The sequence below is a fragment of the Bidens hawaiensis genome, unplaced genomic scaffold, assembly GCF_021521415.1.
Source record: "Bidens hawaiensis isolate Kalapana, Puna unplaced genomic scaffold, B.hawaiensis_p1.1 tig00049226_1, whole genome shotgun sequence".
Taxonomy (NCBI): Eukaryota; Viridiplantae; Streptophyta; class Magnoliopsida; order Asterales; family Asteraceae; genus Bidens; species Bidens hawaiensis.
The window spans coordinates 53,885-73,305 of record NW_027498818.1 but is presented as its reverse complement, the minus strand read 5'-3'; the positions used below and the strand labels follow the sequence as shown (position 1 = coordinate 73,305).

General features: G+C 38.2%; 1 protein-coding gene across 1 annotated transcript; it reads right to left on the bottom strand.

Moving 5' to 3' along the window:
- Window positions 1–15,898: 15,898 nt before the first annotated feature.
- On the bottom strand, window positions 15,899–17,616 carry LOC143597896 (gibberellin 20 oxidase 1-D-like). The gene is made up of 3 exons (XM_077076274.1): window positions 17,063–17,616; window positions 16,638–16,959; window positions 15,899–16,427 (listed from the first exon to the last, which is right to left on the bottom strand). Exons 1-3 carry the CDS (start codon window positions 17,608–17,610, stop codon window positions 16,164–16,166), a joined length of 1,134 nt encoding a protein of 377 aa, XP_076932389.1. The 5' UTR covers window positions 17,611–17,616; the 3' UTR covers window positions 15,899–16,163.
- Window positions 17,617–19,421: the final 1,805 nt, after the last annotated feature.

Here is a 19,421-nt window from a genome sequence, read left to right as displayed (position 1 = left end):
AGAAAGAAAGACTTGGTTCCGGTTTCACTCAATTAAGAACGGCCCAAATAGCAAAGTGGAATCGACTCAAAATTGAGTCGAGTGGGGTTTTGGATCCAATCGAATCGACCTGGGGAGCGGCACTCGAGTTCTATTCAACCCGACAAATCTAATCTATTGAATCAAAGACTCATTGACTCGACTAGACTTGAGGGACTTGAATCGAATTCGAGCCGAGTGGCATAGGGGCAGTTGATTCAAACACCACTCGAGTGGACTTAAGGGGGTCGAGCCAAGATTCGGATCGAATAGAGAAGGCATACTCCACTCGAAATCGAGTCGAGTGAGCGGCGGTTCGGCTCGAGCAGGTCGTTCGATTTAAGTAGGATGCCAGACTCAACTCGTTTGGGTTTAAGGTAAACTCTATCCAAAACGAATCGACAAAGATTAGGGAAGGTTGACTAGAGCCGAATGTAAAGGGGAAATGGGACTCGGCTCGATTCAATTATGAAGGAAGTAAAGTCGACTCGACTTGTAACAGGAACAAAAACCAAGACCCGAGACCCGTTTCAATAAGAACCATTAACTTATGAACTCGTTAAGAAATCGTTAACCCAAGGGATCGGTTCCTAACTTATAAAGATCGTAACCAACAAATTTGGTGTCGGTTTCATTAAGATAGAAAGTTCGTTTTTGTTAAACTTACAAGTCCGAATTTGCTAAAGCCACATGTCGTTATGGAAACGCTAACTAATAAAGTTAAGTTTCATTAAATTAGTAAAGTATGATTTCCTTAAGAACTGTTTGTTTACCGATGAAGTTCGGTTTCGCTAACTTGTAAGTTAGAACCATTAACTTAAGAATATGAGATATTAAAATAGAAATTTAATACTTATACGTTATTAAACAGTTAGCCATGCTCAACTGAAGAAGGGTATTTTGATAAACTCGGAGAGGAATCCTCTACAGGTGAGTACTAGCCCCAATCTATGTTATGTTTCCGGGGCTGTGTGCATACTACGATGTGTTAGATAATTCGCTTACCTTAAGTGGTAAGTGTATATTAGATATATGTTTGTGTATGTATGTGAACAATATAGAATGATTAATTAGTATGCACGTAGTTTATATATTTATGTAAAGAATGTATGGCTGTTTGGTTGTACGGTTGTATGGTACGATGAAGGGAGCCGAACCCTAATAATATCTGAGGTTCGTAGGGTGCCGGACCCTTATAATTTCCAAGGTATGTAGGGTGCCGGACCCTTAAAATTTCCGAGGTATTTAGGGCGCCGGACCCTTATAATTTCCGAGTTATGTAGGGTACCTGACCTCTATAATATTCGAGATATGTAGGGCGAAATGCTCTTAAAACGTAGTGGTAATATGAAAGTAATATAAGTATAGAAGTATAAAGAAAGACGTTATATATCTAACTATATTGTTGGTGCATAAATGTCAGTAGTTCATAGTCTAGTGTCTGTAATCGAGTCTGTAATGTTATTTATGTTTTTGTTTAAGCGAAGTTGTTAACAAGTTCGCCTAGGCGAACTTGTTGAACAAGCGAAGTTATGGACAACTTCGCCTGAACATATCAGGCGAAGTTGTCGTGTATTTATACTAGGTTACGGGTTAGTTGTTGAAGTGAATCGAGTTGATCTAAGCTGAGTTTGAGTTCATTGTAACGTGAGGACGAGAGTCTGTATCAGTGATTCATATCACGTGAGTTCAGTTATTAATATATAACGTGTTTCGGTTTATTCGTGTGTGTTTGTTTGTTTTGCTTTCTACGCTCGTAACGATCTACGCAGGGATTCCGCACCTGAGTAGACCGAGATATCTCGTGTGATCCGTCCAGGGAACCTACAATTGGTATCAGAGCATTTGCTCGATTGTGTGGTTCGGGATATTCACGCGGGTGTAGAAATCGTCCCGTTTCGACTATTCGCAGGACGTGTTTTCTGTGTTTTTGATCATTCTTACCTGCTACCATCGTGTTCAAGCCTTTACACCGTCAAAAACCTCGTTAAAATCTGATTTACAGATCTGCAAATCTTCCGTGTTCATCAGGCGAAGTTGCCGTCACTGTGCGTAGGGTTTCGGCGAAGATATAAGGTTAAGCGAAGTTATCCACAACTTCGCCTACCTTCTCAAGTTCGCCTAACTCAAGCGAAGTTCTCTACAACTTCGCCTACCTCTTAGTTCGCTTACCTCAAGCGAAGTTAAGAATCAGCGAAGTTAATCAGCAGTGTTATCAGCGAAGTTCTTCAGCGAAGTTCTCTACAACTTCGCCTACTTCAAGCGAAGTTATCCGTAACTTCGCCTACAGTACTTTAGTATAAAAAAAAAAATTCTTAATTTTTTAGGTTTCTTACTTTTCGGGAAAGATGTCGTCGATCAACATCTCTGAGTTAGTGAAGATGGAAGTTGAAGCAGGGTCAGCTACCAAGGCCCCAAGATTGCTGAAGGGAACCGATTTCGTTGCATGGAAGGATCGGTTCATACAATACGTCAAATACCAGGATGCGAAGATGTGGGTATGCATCCAGGATGGTTATATTCCACCAGTTATGGAGTATGAAGGTCGTGATCAAATTAAAAAGTATAGTAAAATGGAAGAAGAAGAGAAAAAGATGTATGAGGCCGAGAGCAAGGCTCATGCTGCTATTACTATGGCTCTTCCTCAAGAGATCCTTCATACGTTCAGAAAGTATACGTCAGCAAGAGAGCTTTGGGAAGCTCTTGAGAACAGATTTGAAGGGAATGTAGGAATCCGTGCTTCAAAGATAAAATTGCTCAAAACCCAGTTCTCAGTCTTCAAGTATTTGAAGAATGAATCCTTAGATGATATTATCTGTTGGTGCATTTTGTGACCGTCGCTATGCAATTCAGACCAGCGGAGACGCCATAGGTGAAGTTAGAACAACTTCGCCTTAGGCGAAGTTAGAACAACTTCGCCAACGGCGAAGTTAGGACAACTTCACCTTAGGCGAAGTTATCACAACTTCGCCATAGGCGAAGTTATGAACAACTTCGCCTACTGACGCCTACTGAAGTTTATATATATATATACGTGTGTCTTGTTTAGGTTAAGAATCCAGTAATTCAGAGAGTTGTGTGTTACAGTTTGAGTGTCGAGAGAGAACAAACAGAGAGAGAGTGTCGTTAGGGACGACCCGAGGTAGAGCTCACCTCGGGTCGGACGTGTTTCTGTTTTGTTACGGTATGTAACGTGTTTGTTTAATTATTATTATAAAGAATCTGCAGATTTGTTTATCCCGTTCTTGTATTTGTTCGTGTATTTGTTCGTGTACGTGTTTGTGTTCTTCATCTTTACACCAATAAACGAGTCTAGGAGGATTCCGCACTCCTAGACCTCGTGCGGATCTCGTATCGATCGGCGACGCCCCAGGGGGGACCTACATTATCACTCGATACTACCATCTGATGACTGAATTGAGCAACTATTCAATTTCCTACCGAGAAGAAGAAATAGTTGAGAAGCTTCTAGATGCTCTCCCACCAAAATGGGAGATGTACACTGTGCTGATGAGGGAAGACAAGGACTTTCCCACATATGATCTTGAAACGGCAGTCAACAAGCTCAGAACCTTTGAGCTTAACATGGTCAGAAAAGAGACACCTATGGATCAGGTTCAAGATCCAGGTATGTATGGAGCTAAAGTCAACACTAGCTCAGGATCGAAGACTGAATCTGCTGCCTACTACACAAAGGGAGAGTCGGGCCCCAACTCATCACATGAGGGGCATGTGTCAGTTAACACAAATGAGGATGTTTGCTATGTAGCAGCTGGATCGAGTGGTTCTCAACCCCAGGTAAGCAAGAGTAGTTGCTCTCCAAGTTCTCCTAGCAACAACTACTTCAAGATGCCTATGAGTGTCAAGTATGCTGAAGAGCAGTTTGGTCTCTATGCTTCTTTTATTGCTTCCTATGAGAACTACATTCAAGGGAAGGTTGTTGATCCAGCTATGTTGGATGAAGATTATGACCAGATTGATGCTGATGATCTGGAGGAAATGGATCTGCAATGGCAAATGGCCATGATCGTGAGAAGAGTAAAAAGGTTTATGAGAAAGACGGGAAGGAAGTTTGTCGGTGGAAAGCCGGGGTTTGACAAGGCAAAGGTGAGATGCTACAATTGTCAACAAAACGGTCACTTTGCAAAGGAATGCAGGAATGAGCGTGTAGAACGAAGTCAGGGCAGGTCTACACAGCAAAGTGGAGGTTCTAAAGATTATAGTGCCATGATGTCCAGAGAAGATGGTGAATACAACTGGAACCTGCTGTCTAAAGAAACTTTTGAGCAGGAAAATTTGGCGAAGGTTGAAACTGAAGAAAGTGAGAAGGTTACCGGAGAAGAAAAAGCTTTCATGGCAGATGTTAAAGATCAGCTCTCCGAGGTATGTTCTAAACCAACTTGTTCAAAATGTGAGAACTTGTCTGAGCAACTAGCAACCATAACTGATCAGTATGTTAGTTTGGATGCTGAGTTTAAAACGTTAAAAGAAGATCATCACTTTATTAAATCAAGAGAAAATAATTATAAAATTAAAATAAAAGCTTGTGAAAAAGATGTTAAAAGTCTAAAAACAAAACTTGCTGAAAAAATTGAAGTGATTGATTTAAGCTATGAAGTTTTGAAAGAAAAGACCAAACTAATTGCTGAGAGAGAAAAACAGATTGCTGACCACCAGGTGAAAGTGGTGGAACTGAATCGAAAACTGGAGCAGTTCAGAAATTCCTCTGCTATTCTTGATCACCTTGTTAGTGATCAAGGTTCCTCTGTCAAGAGGGGAGGAATCGGTTATCATGAGGTTCCACCACCGTACAATCACAATTACACTTTTAACCCTAGTGTTCAGAAATCTGTTGACTTTGAGGTTGCTCAGACAGTACCAGTTAAAGTAACTTGTAAAGAACCAAATGTTAGTGGAGGCGAAACAAGTTCGCCTGTTTCAAGTGTTAAAATTTTTGATCCAAGTCCAGTCTCATCAGATTCGGATAAGTCATCCGAGTCTGGTAAGGCAAAAGAGGAGGTGATATTACCCAATGGTGGAGAGAAAGATAAGACGAATAAAAAGAGTACTCCACTAAACCCGTACGTCCCACCATATGTGAGACGAACGGGCGGTATTAAAGCCTCGACATCTAAAACACCGGTTGATAAAAAAGTTGAGCATAGGTGTTGTTTTAGATGTAATCAATTAGGACATCTTGTTGCAAATTGCCCTCTGAAGCAGCGATTCAGAGGTGTAAGGCCTACTAAAGCTGAGAATAAACCTAATAGTAATTATCATGCTGCTAAAAATGAAAACCACTTAAAATTCAAAAATGTGACTAATTCAGGTTTTCATAGAAACAAATCTCAGTTTTACACTGCTAATAACCAAACCACAAGTTATAATTCTTTCAATTCACAAAGGTTTGGTAGGCCTCACAATCAATCTTCAAGGAGGTTTCCTAATAGGACTTACAGGAATTTTCGAGATACTAACTTTGGAAAGCCAAAGTTTGGGATGTATAGATCCAAGACCAATTGGTCTTGGGTCCCTAAATTTTAATCTTTTGCTTTATTGTGCAGGAACAGTTGAACAGGGCTGCCAACAATCTTTGGGTTGTAGATAGCGGCTGTTCCCGGCACATGACGGGTAACAAATACTTGTTACACGATTTGAAACCTGTTCAAGGAGGGAGAGTGAGCTTTGCCGGTGAAAGTGGTGGCAGATTGGTGTCGTGGCAATGCAAGAAACAGACTTCGGTCGCAATTTCAACCTGTGAAGCAGAATACATGGCAGCATCCAACTGCTGCTCCCAGGTTCTTTGGATTCAACAACAGTTGCGCGACTATGGTCTGAATTTCTTACTTACACCTATTTGCATTGATAACACAGCTGCTATCTCAGTAACTAACAATCCCGTGAAGCATAGTAAAACTAAACATATTGACATACGTCATCATTTTATACGGGATTGTGCTGAGAAGAAACTGATTGTGCTTGAAAAGGTAGATACGCTTGATAATTTCGCTGATCTTTATACTAAAGCTTTTGACAAAACAAGATTTCAAAACCTTATCGAGCTGAATGGGATGATCAATCCCGAGTAACCATGCTTTTCATGTTATATTTAAAAAAAAAAAAAAAAAAAACGTCACTATCGCTTAAAATATGTCGGTTACCTCAGTTTGAAGGACTTGTCTTCGGATATGTTTTGGTCCTCATTTTCTACTTGTAGATTTTGAGGATAGCCATTAACCAGATGACTGAAAGTGACCGGGGCGGTTTATGATGAGTTTTCATTTTTTCGCTTAAAATTAGTCGATCATACTTAGTTAGAAGGACACATACTAGTATGTGGTCGGTCCAGCTGATCCATTGGATCTTCGGGATAGCCGTTTACCTGAAGACTTTGTTTTGGTCGGGGCGATTAATGTTAAAATTTTTTTAAGGGAAATGAAATTATTTTTCAAGTCTACTACTTCGTAAGAAGTTCGTTAGCTATGTTTAACAGAAAATTGATCCAACCTTGGAAAATGATAGATATACTGATTCTGTGTGCTTAACTAGTGAAGTTTTTAGGCTTAAAAGGCTTTAGGACAGTCATTGTATGTCATGGTAACTTTTTATGGTGCGTAAAAGTAGATGTGATACAAACTAAAACTACTTGATTTTACGTGGAAACTCCTTACGAGTTTTGCATGTCTTCATATATATCTTTCCGAATGATAGGCAGAAAAGCGATTACCCAGTCATACACGAGCCCGTAAGTGTTCTGATTCCCGTGAAGATAGCGTTTCAAGAAACTGCAGTGATCCAGATTCGGGACTTGCAGTTGGTTACTACTCTGAAGTCTATGTAAATGTTTATCATAAAAAAAAAAAAAAAAAAAACTTATGAGTTATTGAAACATTCTAGAGTTCAACATATCAAGACTTCTTAATCATGGAGTAAGAAAGAGAACGGGAAGGAGATGAAGAGTAATTACAAACTTAATCAGACACTAAGGGTCGAGGTCAATTCGGGGTGACTTGGGGAAAGCCAAATATGCTTTGAGAATAGATAGGAGGCATCATAATCTCTGAGTTGTTGCCCACTTAATTTTTGAGCTTAATTGAACTTAACTCGTATCACAGAAACGATGAAAACCATCTTAAGTTATTTACCTGCTTACAACCTGTTTTCTTTATGTCATAATACAGCTAATCACGGATCTATGTGACAATCACGTAATTAGTATGATTCCTGTTCGGATCTTTTCTAAAACGTAGTAGTCCCTATCGAGACTGAAATTTGATCCCTTATACTTTATTTTTTTAAAAAGTTTCTTGTACTTAGGTAGTTTTATAATTTTATAACTGGTTACTTGGACTTGATCGTGTTATTTAATTCTTAAAGGGAAGTTTTAGAGCTTAATTGCAAAATGTTCAAATTATAAGGGTTGATTTTGTAAATATAGGCGATGTTGTTAAACAGGCGAACTTATGAATAACTTCGCCTAGGCGAAGTTAACCGTAACTTCGCCTGTATAATCTCTGACCCTATATAAAGAATTTTTAAGGTCAAACTGTTCATAACTTTCAATATCAGCGAACTTAATCTCGATTATCACAGCGAACTTAATTCATTATCATCTGATTATCTTTCTTCGATTTCAAACAGATTTATAGGTTTGTTGGGTCATCATATCGTATAATCATTGTTCATTGATGTTAATCTGAGGTCGTTTCGACTTGTTTCGTGACCTCGGTCGATCGACCTTTGTTACCGGATTGTCAAAACTGGTGTTTACGTGGTCATGAACAAAACTATCGTCCAGATACTCTTAATATCATGTGTTTTAGGCTCCTCAATCGTCAAAATTGACCGAAACATCAGATTTTCCGACTTAGATTATCCTTACTGTCGCCGATTCAGATTCAGGCGAACTTAAGGTTTAGGCGAAGTTATCCGTAACTTCGCCTGAGTCTAAACTTCGCCTGAGGCGATGTTGTGGTTAGGCGAAGTTAACATTAACTTCGCCTGGACCTTTTAATTTTTTAATTATTAGACGAACTTAAAGATGAAGCGAAGTTGTTCCCAACTTCGCCCCAACTTTAACTTCGCCTATACAGATTTTATCACAACTTCGCACATGGTAACAAGCGAACTTGTGGTACGCCTTAACGTTTATCTAACTTGGTTCGTTTGTTGCAGATATGGCTGCAGTAGCAGGTGCTGGAGGTGCTGGAGGCGATGACGGAGATAATCAAAGACAATTCTTCCCGGGTCACAACATGTTCATCACCTTAGACCCGGAAGCGAGTGGTGTGGAGGATTACCGCGAGATAATCACATTCCTCATTCGCTCGAGGATATTCCACGCAATCACTACGACTCTGCCGATTTCCTTACCCAATATTGAGGATTTCTGGCAGACGGTGGAATACGATTGCCGCGTTGAGCCCCCGGTTATGCGAGCAACCGTCAACAACCAAGAAGTTCAGTTCTCGTCTGAACAAATACGGGTGGCGTTACGTTTTGGAGAGGAGACTCGGGACGACCCAACTGACTTTGTGGCTCCGTTTCGTGATGGAGCATTCCTACGAATGGGATATTCTGGTCCCTTGGGCGATACCCAGAGACGGAAGGGGTTCCTGCTCGATCAGTGGCGCTTCCTCATGCACGTCATGATTGTGTGTATGTCTGGGAGGAAGGCGGGTACTGACGGAATGGGTGCGACCATGCAGTCAGCAATGACTGCTCTGACTTATAACAAACGTTATAGCTTCAGTCAGATGGTCTTTTATGAGATCGACAGACAGAGGAGGGCGATGGCTCGTGAGCGGTTCATAATGTATCCAAGATTCATCCAGATGATCTTGAACCATGTGGCTCCAAATTTGCCTCAACGACGCCCAATACGATACGTGGAGAGTGTGAGCAAACGTATCTTTGCTCAATGCCGTACTTCGAGTGCGAGGAGCAAGCCTGAACGTCGTCCAAGGCATACTCCACTCTTTGGGTTCTTAATAAACCCGGGGTATGTGCCAGCTCGGGGGGATGAGTTCAGAGACCCTCAACCACAACAGGCAGGAGCAACTCGAGATGTACCTACTGTGCCTGTGGTGTCGGCTGAGGAGGATGTAGACCTTGATGCTGCATTTGGCGGCCAAGGATTCTTCGACATGGACCGTTTTGATCCACAAGAAGAGGTGCAGGTCTCTGCTGCACAGGTTAGGGAAGTGCGTGTTACTAGAGCAGCTACGACATTGGCTGACTCGGATCTTGATGATATTATGGATGAGGCGAGAAGGATGTTGGTGACTCGAGAGAGGACGTTAGGGAAGAGGAAGAGGACAGTTGATGATACTGAGTCAGAAGAAGAAGAAGAGTATATTCACAAGCTGATTAGACGATCAAAGCGTGAAAGGACAGGTGCAGGTATGGGAGCTGGAGAGACTTCAAGAGTTGTACGTTTCGCTCAATCCGCACTGTCAGGTATGTCGATTGTTCCTACTTCTGTACAGGTTACAGGCGCCGCGGATGTTCCCGTGGTGGCTACATCAGCTGTCGGCATCCCATCCATCACACTACAGACGACGACTCCGGAGATTGTGTCGTTACCACCTCCAACGCTTACTCCTTCAGAGGTGGTGGCACAATTTGTAGAGTCGACAGTCGTTGCAACTGCAGGGTTGTCGGTCACGATACCACCTGCGGTTACGTCCACAACTGCTTCTGATGTCCCGGTTACATTCGAGATCCCTGCTGAGTATACTCAAGATACATCTAACATGAGGTTTGATTTCGATGCAACCCTCTCAGACGCGGAGAGAATAGCTGCACTTGAGCGGGTCGTGGCTGAACAATCAAGGGTGAATCTTGTCCAGACCCAGGCTATTCAGCTCCTTGTAGCAGAGAATCAACTACAGTCGTCCCTCCTGGTTGAACATGGGCGAATTATAGATGCTATGAAGGAGTTCTTGGCATCTCAGGGGGAGACAGGCTGTAGAGGCGACGAGTTAAGGACAAAGAAGAGAAATGATAGAGACGATGATCCCAATGCATCGAAAGATGCAGGTGGTGAGTTGCCAAGAACTACTCAAGCTCTTGGGACTTCCACAGCTCAGGGGGAGTCTGCAGGTGCAGTTGGTGGTGATGAGGTGGTGATGGTTGATGATGATGATGATGATGTGATCGATGCGTTGAAAGAATTGGATGATGATATGCTAGAGGATGATGTGATGTTTGATGATGATGTGCTGCCTATTGAGGAGATTGAGAAGATTGGAGCACAGATTGTGATTGAAGATGAGATTGAAGAAGGTGAAATAATTGAAGAAAATGTTGAACACGAGATCCCAGATGTTGAGAAAGCCGATATGGGTACTGAGATGGAAAATGATGAGACTGAGTGGGAGGAGCAGCCTAGGTGGAAGGAAGGCTGTGCTCATTGGTTTATTAAAACTAAGAAGCCTGCTGTTCCAACCATGTTCAAGAAGAGTTATAATATCAAAGGCTATGCTGAGTCGAAGAAATGAATTATTTGTTGGCTATATGATGAACAGATAAAGTTGTTTGTGGTGAAACGTTTTGATGGGATTCAGTATTTTAAAAGAACGTTGAGATCTCTCAATACATTTCCTGAATGTGAGGTGAAGGATTTGGCTAGATTGGGGCTGATCAATAGAAGCGACGACAACATGGCAAGGGTTATTGGGAAGATCGTGTGGAAAGAAAGCATAAAAGAGAAGAAGTTTGAGTTATTAAAGCCACAGAAGGGAAAGCTAGTGGAAGATAAAGAAAGGGGAATGAGAGCAGATGGCAAGCCATGGATGGTAATGAAGTACAAACCGATTCGATGCATTAAGGAGGTTCCAATGAAGATTATGCCTCAAGATGTGTTGAAGAATCTTAAATGGTGGTATGTTGATTGCCAGACTACTGAAGCCGTGATGGAAGACGAAGACGAACAAGAAGCACTGAGGGTGTATGATCCGATGCATCTTGTTAACTTATCGAAAGCTGATCTGCAAGTGTTGAATGAAAAGAAGATATTCTATATTCCTGCTTGGAAAGACGAAGCGAGGAAGTATCAGCGAGTAGTCACGGTATGTGTTAGAGAATGAGTGCATGCGTGAAGATTACAAGACAAGTGCTTAAAGATCAAGATATGAAGCTACTGCCAAGGGGGAGTCTGTTGGTGCATAAATGTCAGTAGTTCATAGTCTAGTGTCTGTAATCGAGTCTGTAATGTTATTTATGTTTTTGTTTAAGCGAAGTTGTTAACAAGTTCGCCTAGGCGAACTTGTTGAACAAGCGAAGTTATGGACAACTTCGCCTGAACATATCAGGCGAAGTTGTCGTGTATTTATACTAGGTTACGGGTTAGTTGTTGAAGTGAATCGAGTTGATCTAAGCTGAGTTTGAGTTCATTGTAACGTGAGGACGAGAGTCTGTATCAGTGATTCATATCACGTGAGTTCAGTTATTAATATATAACGTGTTTCGGTTTATTCGTGTGTGTTTGTTTGTTTTGCTTTCTACGCTCGTAACGATCTACGCGGGGATTCCGCACCTGAGTAGACCGAGATATCTCGTGTGATCCGTCCAGGGAACCTACATATATATTAAAGCAAAATGATTTTTTCACATGGCATCATTCTAGGGCTTCCACATAGGATGCCACATAGATGCCATGTGAGCAGTTTTCTATTTAATCATCTCTTCTTCCAAATCTTCATATGATGATAACATTTTGTAAATTTTTAAAAAAAAATTTATTGTGTGATGCAAGTGTCAAACCCAAGACCTCATGTTTCAAACCAAAGATGATTACCAACTCCACTTAAGTAGGTATTGTGTTGAATTTCTTAACTTCTAAATGATATATTGTTAATTCACTTATAATTAATGTATTACATATAACATGTCACACCCCGACCAAAGACGGCGGAACATGCCGGGGTGCAACGATTGCTCATAAGCGCATGACACTATTTAAAGAGACAATATTTAACAAACTCATTTCATTTCACAACATCGAAAATGTCACATAACCAAATATTCATAACTCAAATACAACAAAATATAACAAAATATAGCAAATCAAATATTGTTCATTTTTGCTAATATCCTAACGGTATTTGTGATGTTTTCTTCACCGAACTCCATAATCAACCTAGATGCAAATCTGTAACATTTCATAAAATAAAGTTTATCAACACAAAGGTTGGTGAGCAATTCATAAGTTTGAACAATAGATATATAGTATGAAAAGCCACAAAACTAGTATACAAAACCATAAATAATAGCTATAAACTTGAATAAATAGTTATTGCTAACAAGTTAGCGACACCCAACTATAAGGGGTTGCCAAATAGTTTAGGATTTTATAGTTATCGTTAATTGCATTACGTTAACGACACCTTGCCATGAGGGGTTGCCAAATGGTCTAGGATTTATAGTTCCACCATCCAAAAGCGATAAACACATAGTCAAATAAGCATAGAACACCAAATCGAGCAATTATTCAAGTAAGGTATACAACAACGTTTGTGGTTTAAGACCCCAAGTATAAAACATTTAGTTTAGATAAGTTGAAATGTCACCCCCAAAATAAAAGATAGAAAACGGGGTATGAAGTTACTCACGTTCAAGTAATAAACTTGAAAGATTGATTATTTGGAGATTTGCCGGAACGACGAGTTTAACGTATGAAGCCTAAATAAAAGAAAGTCTTGGATTTAGAAAGGTTGTCTTGAAGATCTTTAAATAAAATAATTGTTGCAAAAACTAATCAATTAAAGTTCAAGGTTTAAAATGTAACTATTTAAGAATTTATAATAATAACCCTTTTAAAAAATGTAAGTTTGCTCAAAACCGGGTTAAAGTATCTAACCTTAATATTTACTTAACCAATGTTAAGTAATAAGGTGGAGAAAATGCTAAAATGCAAGTTCCATTAGGCCAAAGATACTAAAACGGGTTTTTAACGAGTGTTCGGGTTGTCGGTTCGGGTCTTGACAAATGGTCGAACCCAAAGTCAACTTTCCAAAATATTAATTGTTATGAGATAACTCATTAAAACATACTAACACTTAACCAAGTACGTAGATCTATTGTTTAGAACTAACAACGCACGTTAAGCGAGTGTTCGGTTTTGTCGGTCCAAACTATGTTATGAGATCAAGTTGGATCCAACTATTCCAAGTACTTAAGAAAAATAATTAAAATCAGTTTGTAAACTATTTTTTTAAAGAAATATACAAGTCTTGATAACTAAAAACACACTTGTGTGTCTTAAGCGAGTAAAAGTCGGTATAGTTCGGTCTCAATCTCACAAATAGTTCATAGATGGTTTCTACATGCCCAAATATCATAGAACTTGTATATTGGTTTATAAATGAAGAAAACTTAAATTTTACTACAAAAAAAGTTAACTACAAGTCTTTTAAGCAAAAGTTTTGGTTTAGTTCGGTTTCCATCTCCCAACGAGTTCATAGATGGATTCCATATGCTTAATATCAAAGAACTTGTAAAAATGATTTTTGAAACTCAAATCTAGCAATAAACATGTTTAAACAACTATTTTAACAAAACTAGTAAACAAAAGTTTGGTTTCCGGTTTGGACTAGTTTCGGTTAAACCGAGGTTAGTCTTATACAAACCCACACCATGGAACTTGTAAATAAGATGAACAAACTAAAGGGTTAGAAGTTAGTCATAAGTGATATGTATAATAAGTTATGTGTGTGTAAATATATATCAAGAACACGAAGTCCTCCATGAAGCCTTGCCTTATGACATTCGAAACTTAACCAACCAAAGTCGGTGAAGTAATAAATAAAGGAAACAAGGGGTGTGTATTATCTATATGTTGTACCACCATATTCAAGAGTTAGTAATGTTAGATGAACAAGTTAGAATGAAAGACTATAGTTAGTTTGACTTGAGAAGTCAAAACTTCAAAAAAATACATAAGAAATAACAACCTTGAATCTATGGAGTTTGAGAGGGTTTTTTGGAGATGTAGCAAGAGTAAAATGAAGAAGATGGGTGTGTATATATAGGGAAGGAGTGAAGGGTTGGGTATAAAGATTCTTTTATGGTTTGCATAAAAATGGGTATGTTTAATTGGTCAAACAATGCATAATATAAAAATAACAATATTTTATATATTTTAAATGACAAGATCCAATATTTTATATATTTGAAATGTTCGGGTTACAAACGGGTCGGGTTTACATAACAAAAGTGACCCGAAATTGACGAATGTCACATAACAATTTTTCATTTTTATTATATTTTTCACCCGTGCGGAATACGAGCTCTAACCTAGTATATAATATGAAAGAAAATATATAAGTATGCATGAATGCACGCAAGTACGTATAAAAGAAATGTTAGTAAGTAAAGTATGAAATGCGTATCTCCGGATACGTATAAGTAAGGTTATAAATGTATTGTATGTTAATTGATTAATTAGAACTCACTCAGCGTAGTTGACTTTTAGTATGCATGCAGGTGAATAGAATGAGGCAGGTTGCTTGATGAAGACACGTGTTAATAAGATGAAGACCGTCATCGTTAAGAAGAAGATTCACACGCTATCTATGTTAAATGTTAAAGACTTATGTTATTTTGATTAAAACCAATACTTATGTCATGTAAGAATGATTGACTTATTATTCCGTAATTTGTTTTAATTAACTATGATTTTTGAATTATGTGAATGAGTAAATCCAACTCGCACGAATGTAGGGCACCCAAGAACAGGGCCTTACAGATAATTATCAACGGATCTTATCAATTGGTAATACTCGCATTTCTCTTGGTGGAAATGCTCGCTAACTCGCTTAGACCAGCACACAAGTATACCAATTTTAAATTTACTTACCCTGATTATATGTATTTTTTAATGTCATTTTCTTTATTTCTTAGTCAACATATGGGTACACGAATCAAACAAAGAACTTAATTTTTGGGCGAATTAAAAATAATATGTAAATGGATGCTTGTAGCATCCTCAATAAAAGTTGATGGGTGCATAATATTGGCTTATATACGAGGAACTTCTTACAAGGAGTTTGAGTCTATTGCAAATGAATTGAAAGACTGATAAGCAATGATAACTCATCATGATTTACCTTCAGTAACATCCATTGTGTATTGGCGGTGTGCGCGTTGTAAAAGATGCATAAGTGATACCCTGGGGTGATATGTCAATAATATTAGCCGATGAAGTCTTTATCGACACTTAGTTTCCCTACGAAACTTCAACGACATATTATCTATGATTCCTATCTAGCTTCACCACCTTATGTCTTCTTCGGTTAAATTCGTGTAACTTGAAATGACTTGAATCACTAATGTATACTAAAAAGAAACTTCATACTATACATAATTTCAAGCTTACATAGTTTTCTAATTTTAAATTTTATGTTTTTCTTACCATTTTTAGAATACTATTTCTTTTTATTTGAACCCCCCTCTCTCTCTCTCTCTCAAATGAGAACCCTTTTAGTTTTAAGAACTCGAAAGAACTTAGTGTATCGATTTTTTTGTTTGAATTTTTTTTACACATGCGTAATATATGTAGGTTACATACACGTAAAAAAATTACATAATTTTTTACGCACCGAGTCGACTTTTTACACATGTGTAATGGACGTAAAAGTTAGTGTAACCACTTACATCTTTATTCTCTCTCCTACTTTGACTTTTTTGTCAGATTTAATCTCAACCACATATTTCAATCCATTTAATTAAATGTGTGGCCTAGAATTGAGTTATATATATATATATATGTGTGTGTATGCCCAATTATTTTACCAATCTGATTTTTTATTTCAATCATTTTTTGACATTTATATATACACATACAAGCAGAAGCTAAGGAACTAAAGTAAACGTGATAAGTGCATAAACTTTTCTACATATAGTCCAAAAGAAAAATAACAAAATTGGCTCATTTATATGCTTCTCTTTATTCCTAGTTTAGCCCCATGAAGATTTAAATCTTGCACATTTTCCTCCTTCAATTTTTGACCATAAAGAAACAAAAAAGGGAAAGTTTAAAGCATGCATAGATCTTCATGCATCCTCTTGGAATCTTGTTACAGTTTTCAATGTCTTCTTTCTTAAATAGCATTTTAAAGAAAGAAAGAAAGAGTACATAAAGTTCAACTTGGTATTTGTTGAATCCAATTTGAGAAAGCTTTGAGGGTATTCATGTCAGCTCTGTAATGCTTCTGAGTGAACTCAAGAAAGGTAGACCATGTAAAATCTGGATATATCCTAGGGTTTTTTTCATCCACCAATTGTTCTGGAGGGCTCACCACCTTATCTTTCTTTGGACATAGAAAGAAAGCTAGTGACTTTCTAGGAGTTTTGCTATTTACCACAGCCCTATGTAAGCAACTTTTATATCTTCCATTTGAAAGTGCCTGAAAATTACAGGTAATCAGATTAAAATACAACCAACTACAAAGAACAGTTAAGTAGTGCTGGAAAAAAAGCCAAAACAACAAATAAAAACAAAAACAAAGCAAGACCAAAGGAAAAAAGAAAAAAAGAATCCAATTAGGTTCCACCCAATACTATATATCCGTAATATATAATTACAAAGAAAACATAATCATGAACAAATTGATTACCATGAATGTGTCGCCGATGTTGACAACAAAAGCGTGTGAATTGGGTGCAATGGAACGCCACTCGTCGTCCACAAACACTTCTAGTCCACCAACGTTATCTTGGTGTAGGATTGTCAAAGATGTTGGATCACAATGAGGCCCTGTCCCTAAGGTAAGTTCTGGCTTTTGACATGGTGGATAGTAGTTTAGTCTCATAATTGAGTTATTTTCTTCGAAGAACTCCTTGTAGTGAGCGCGGCTCACACCGAGGCTCATCCCAAGTAATTCCATGATCCCAAGCGAAAGTCTACTCATGGCATTGCAATACTCTTGATACACCTTCCTGTGATAATAATCAAATCATTTAGCATATGGTAGTAAAGTATATATTAAGACTAGTTTATTCAAATAAAAAGGGAGATGCATATAACTAGAATTAAACATACCCAAGCCGTACAAATTCTTCTCCCATTTTATTCTTAAAATAGTCCTTGACTATGTCTGATGAGTTCTCATCGTCTGCGAATTGGAAAGAGAGTGTCTCTTTCCAAGGCAATTTAGATGAGAACCGTCCAGTGAAGCTGCTGGCATATCCGCAGCTCTCACCAGCTTTTCTTTGAGCTCTTTGCTTTTCTGAAAGCGGGAGCTCAAAGAACAAGTCCATATACCGGTGGGCGTCTAATATTAGGTTTGCATCAACTCCATGATTGATCACCAGGAAAAACCCATGTTTCCGACACGCCTCGCCAACAAGGTTGGAGGCTTCCTTAGTTGAACATGACTGTCCAGAAAGGAAGCCTCCTAAGTCTATCAAAGGAACCTCAAGTTTCTTTGATTTTTGGGAGTTCGGTTTCTCATGATCGGGCCATATGAACTGTTGGGGTATGCTGGCTTCGTGCCGCAGGACCGATGCATCGAAAACGAGTGACCTTTGTTGGTCTTCTTTGAGGGAAGACATGGTTGATGGATTCTTGATCATGCAATCTATAGCCATTGCATTAATTAGTTATGTTTGTTTTAGTAAATAGAGAGATGGAAAGGAAAGAACTGATGAAGGGTAGATTGAGTATGAGAGGTGTGATAAAAGAAACGCCAAGGCCGTTTATATGGATAATCGGTGAACCTCCCTGTTTGGAATCTTATTACAGGCCCCTCTCTATGCATAGTGCAAAATAATATTCATTCACAGAACAAACAAAATATATAATTAAATTATTGCAACATCAATCAATTGTTAAAAGACCCTTGTTTTTTCCTTCTTTTTCTTTTATAAAAGAAGATGTTAATTGGAAAAATATAAACTAGAGATTTAAGTGTGTCAAAATAATATATATTTCAATGTTAATAGATGCAACAAACATTTAATAAATATACAATAAAAAAACTCTTGCTAATATGCTAATATGATTATAGTCGAATTATATATTAGGGCCTAGGAAGGCCACCATATGGGTACGGAAATCGGGTAAGGTACCCTCTAGCTTAGGGCACACAAGCCCTTGCTATTAGGGTAGTGGTGTGAGGGTTGTAGTCATGGATTAGGGTAGTTGCGTGAACGTTTTTAACCCAAAAGGCCTGTTTTTTTACACATTTTGAATCAAAATGTGTAAAAAAACAGGCCTTTTGGGTTAAAAACGTTCCCAACTCATTTTTTTTATGCAGTTGTGTAAATTTTATGTTCTTGTCCGAAAACTTAAGAAAATTTTTATATATAGGTAAATTTTGGTGTTGCAAAGAAGGGCCTCTAGTTAACACAAATTGCAGACATATATTAAACCTCTTTTGTCTTTTGTAATATTGACAGGAAAACACTTCCCGATGGACTTTTGGCGTTTCTTTTGGTACTTCAATCCTGTTTTTTACCACTGTAAAACTCTATTTTCAATTTCCCATTGTTCTGTCTGGAGTTTGAACTTGAAGAGGGGTGGGGTGGGGTGGGGGAGGGTCCACCATTAGGGATAAAATGGAGGGGCTTTGATCACCAAAGTAATGGAGTTCAATCATCTAAAAAAGCAACTTTAGCCGGGGTTTGATCTTCTTTTCATTGCTCTTAAAATTATTGTTCAAATCACTATTAATCTATTATGGTATATTTTGAAATATATATTTCAAAATAAAGAGTAATAAAGAGTAATAGTTCTCAGTACTCATTCTAACCTTACTTAAGTATCATATATTTATGTTAATATGTTATCCATGTTAATACAACAATACCTAGAAATATCCCGCCAATAACAATATTATTAGTAGAGTTGGGAAGGTGGGATGCAGGTATATATCTTATCATTATATAGTTTTTTCTTTTTTAAATTTTGAATACAAAATTAAAAATGCTATTGGAGTTTGTATTAATTCAAGATATATAGTGCATATATGAGCTTATGATACAATAAGATCAATAACAGTGAAGCTAAAAGCTATTACAATATCTATATACAAATCCAAGAAAGTTATGACATTATAATGTGTGGAATGAAAGACTTTGGTTACATGCATAACACCAATAAAGACTTTTTGTGGAAGACAGACATGATTCTCTCGATATCTCATTGAAATTATGATGTACTATCCACTCAATTTCTTCTTCCTATTGGCCAACAACACTTTTGATCTCGATCTTGATCATGCTAGCTAATAGTAAAATAAAATCCTTTGCCCAATGGTGAAGCCAAGTTCCACAACCAACATTACTACAATGGAGAATATATCTCTATCAGGAACTATGAGTATGATTGGTGGAATCGTACATACATTATCAATCAATTGCCAAGTAGTTTCCGCGCACTATCGATCTTCCCCCTCCAT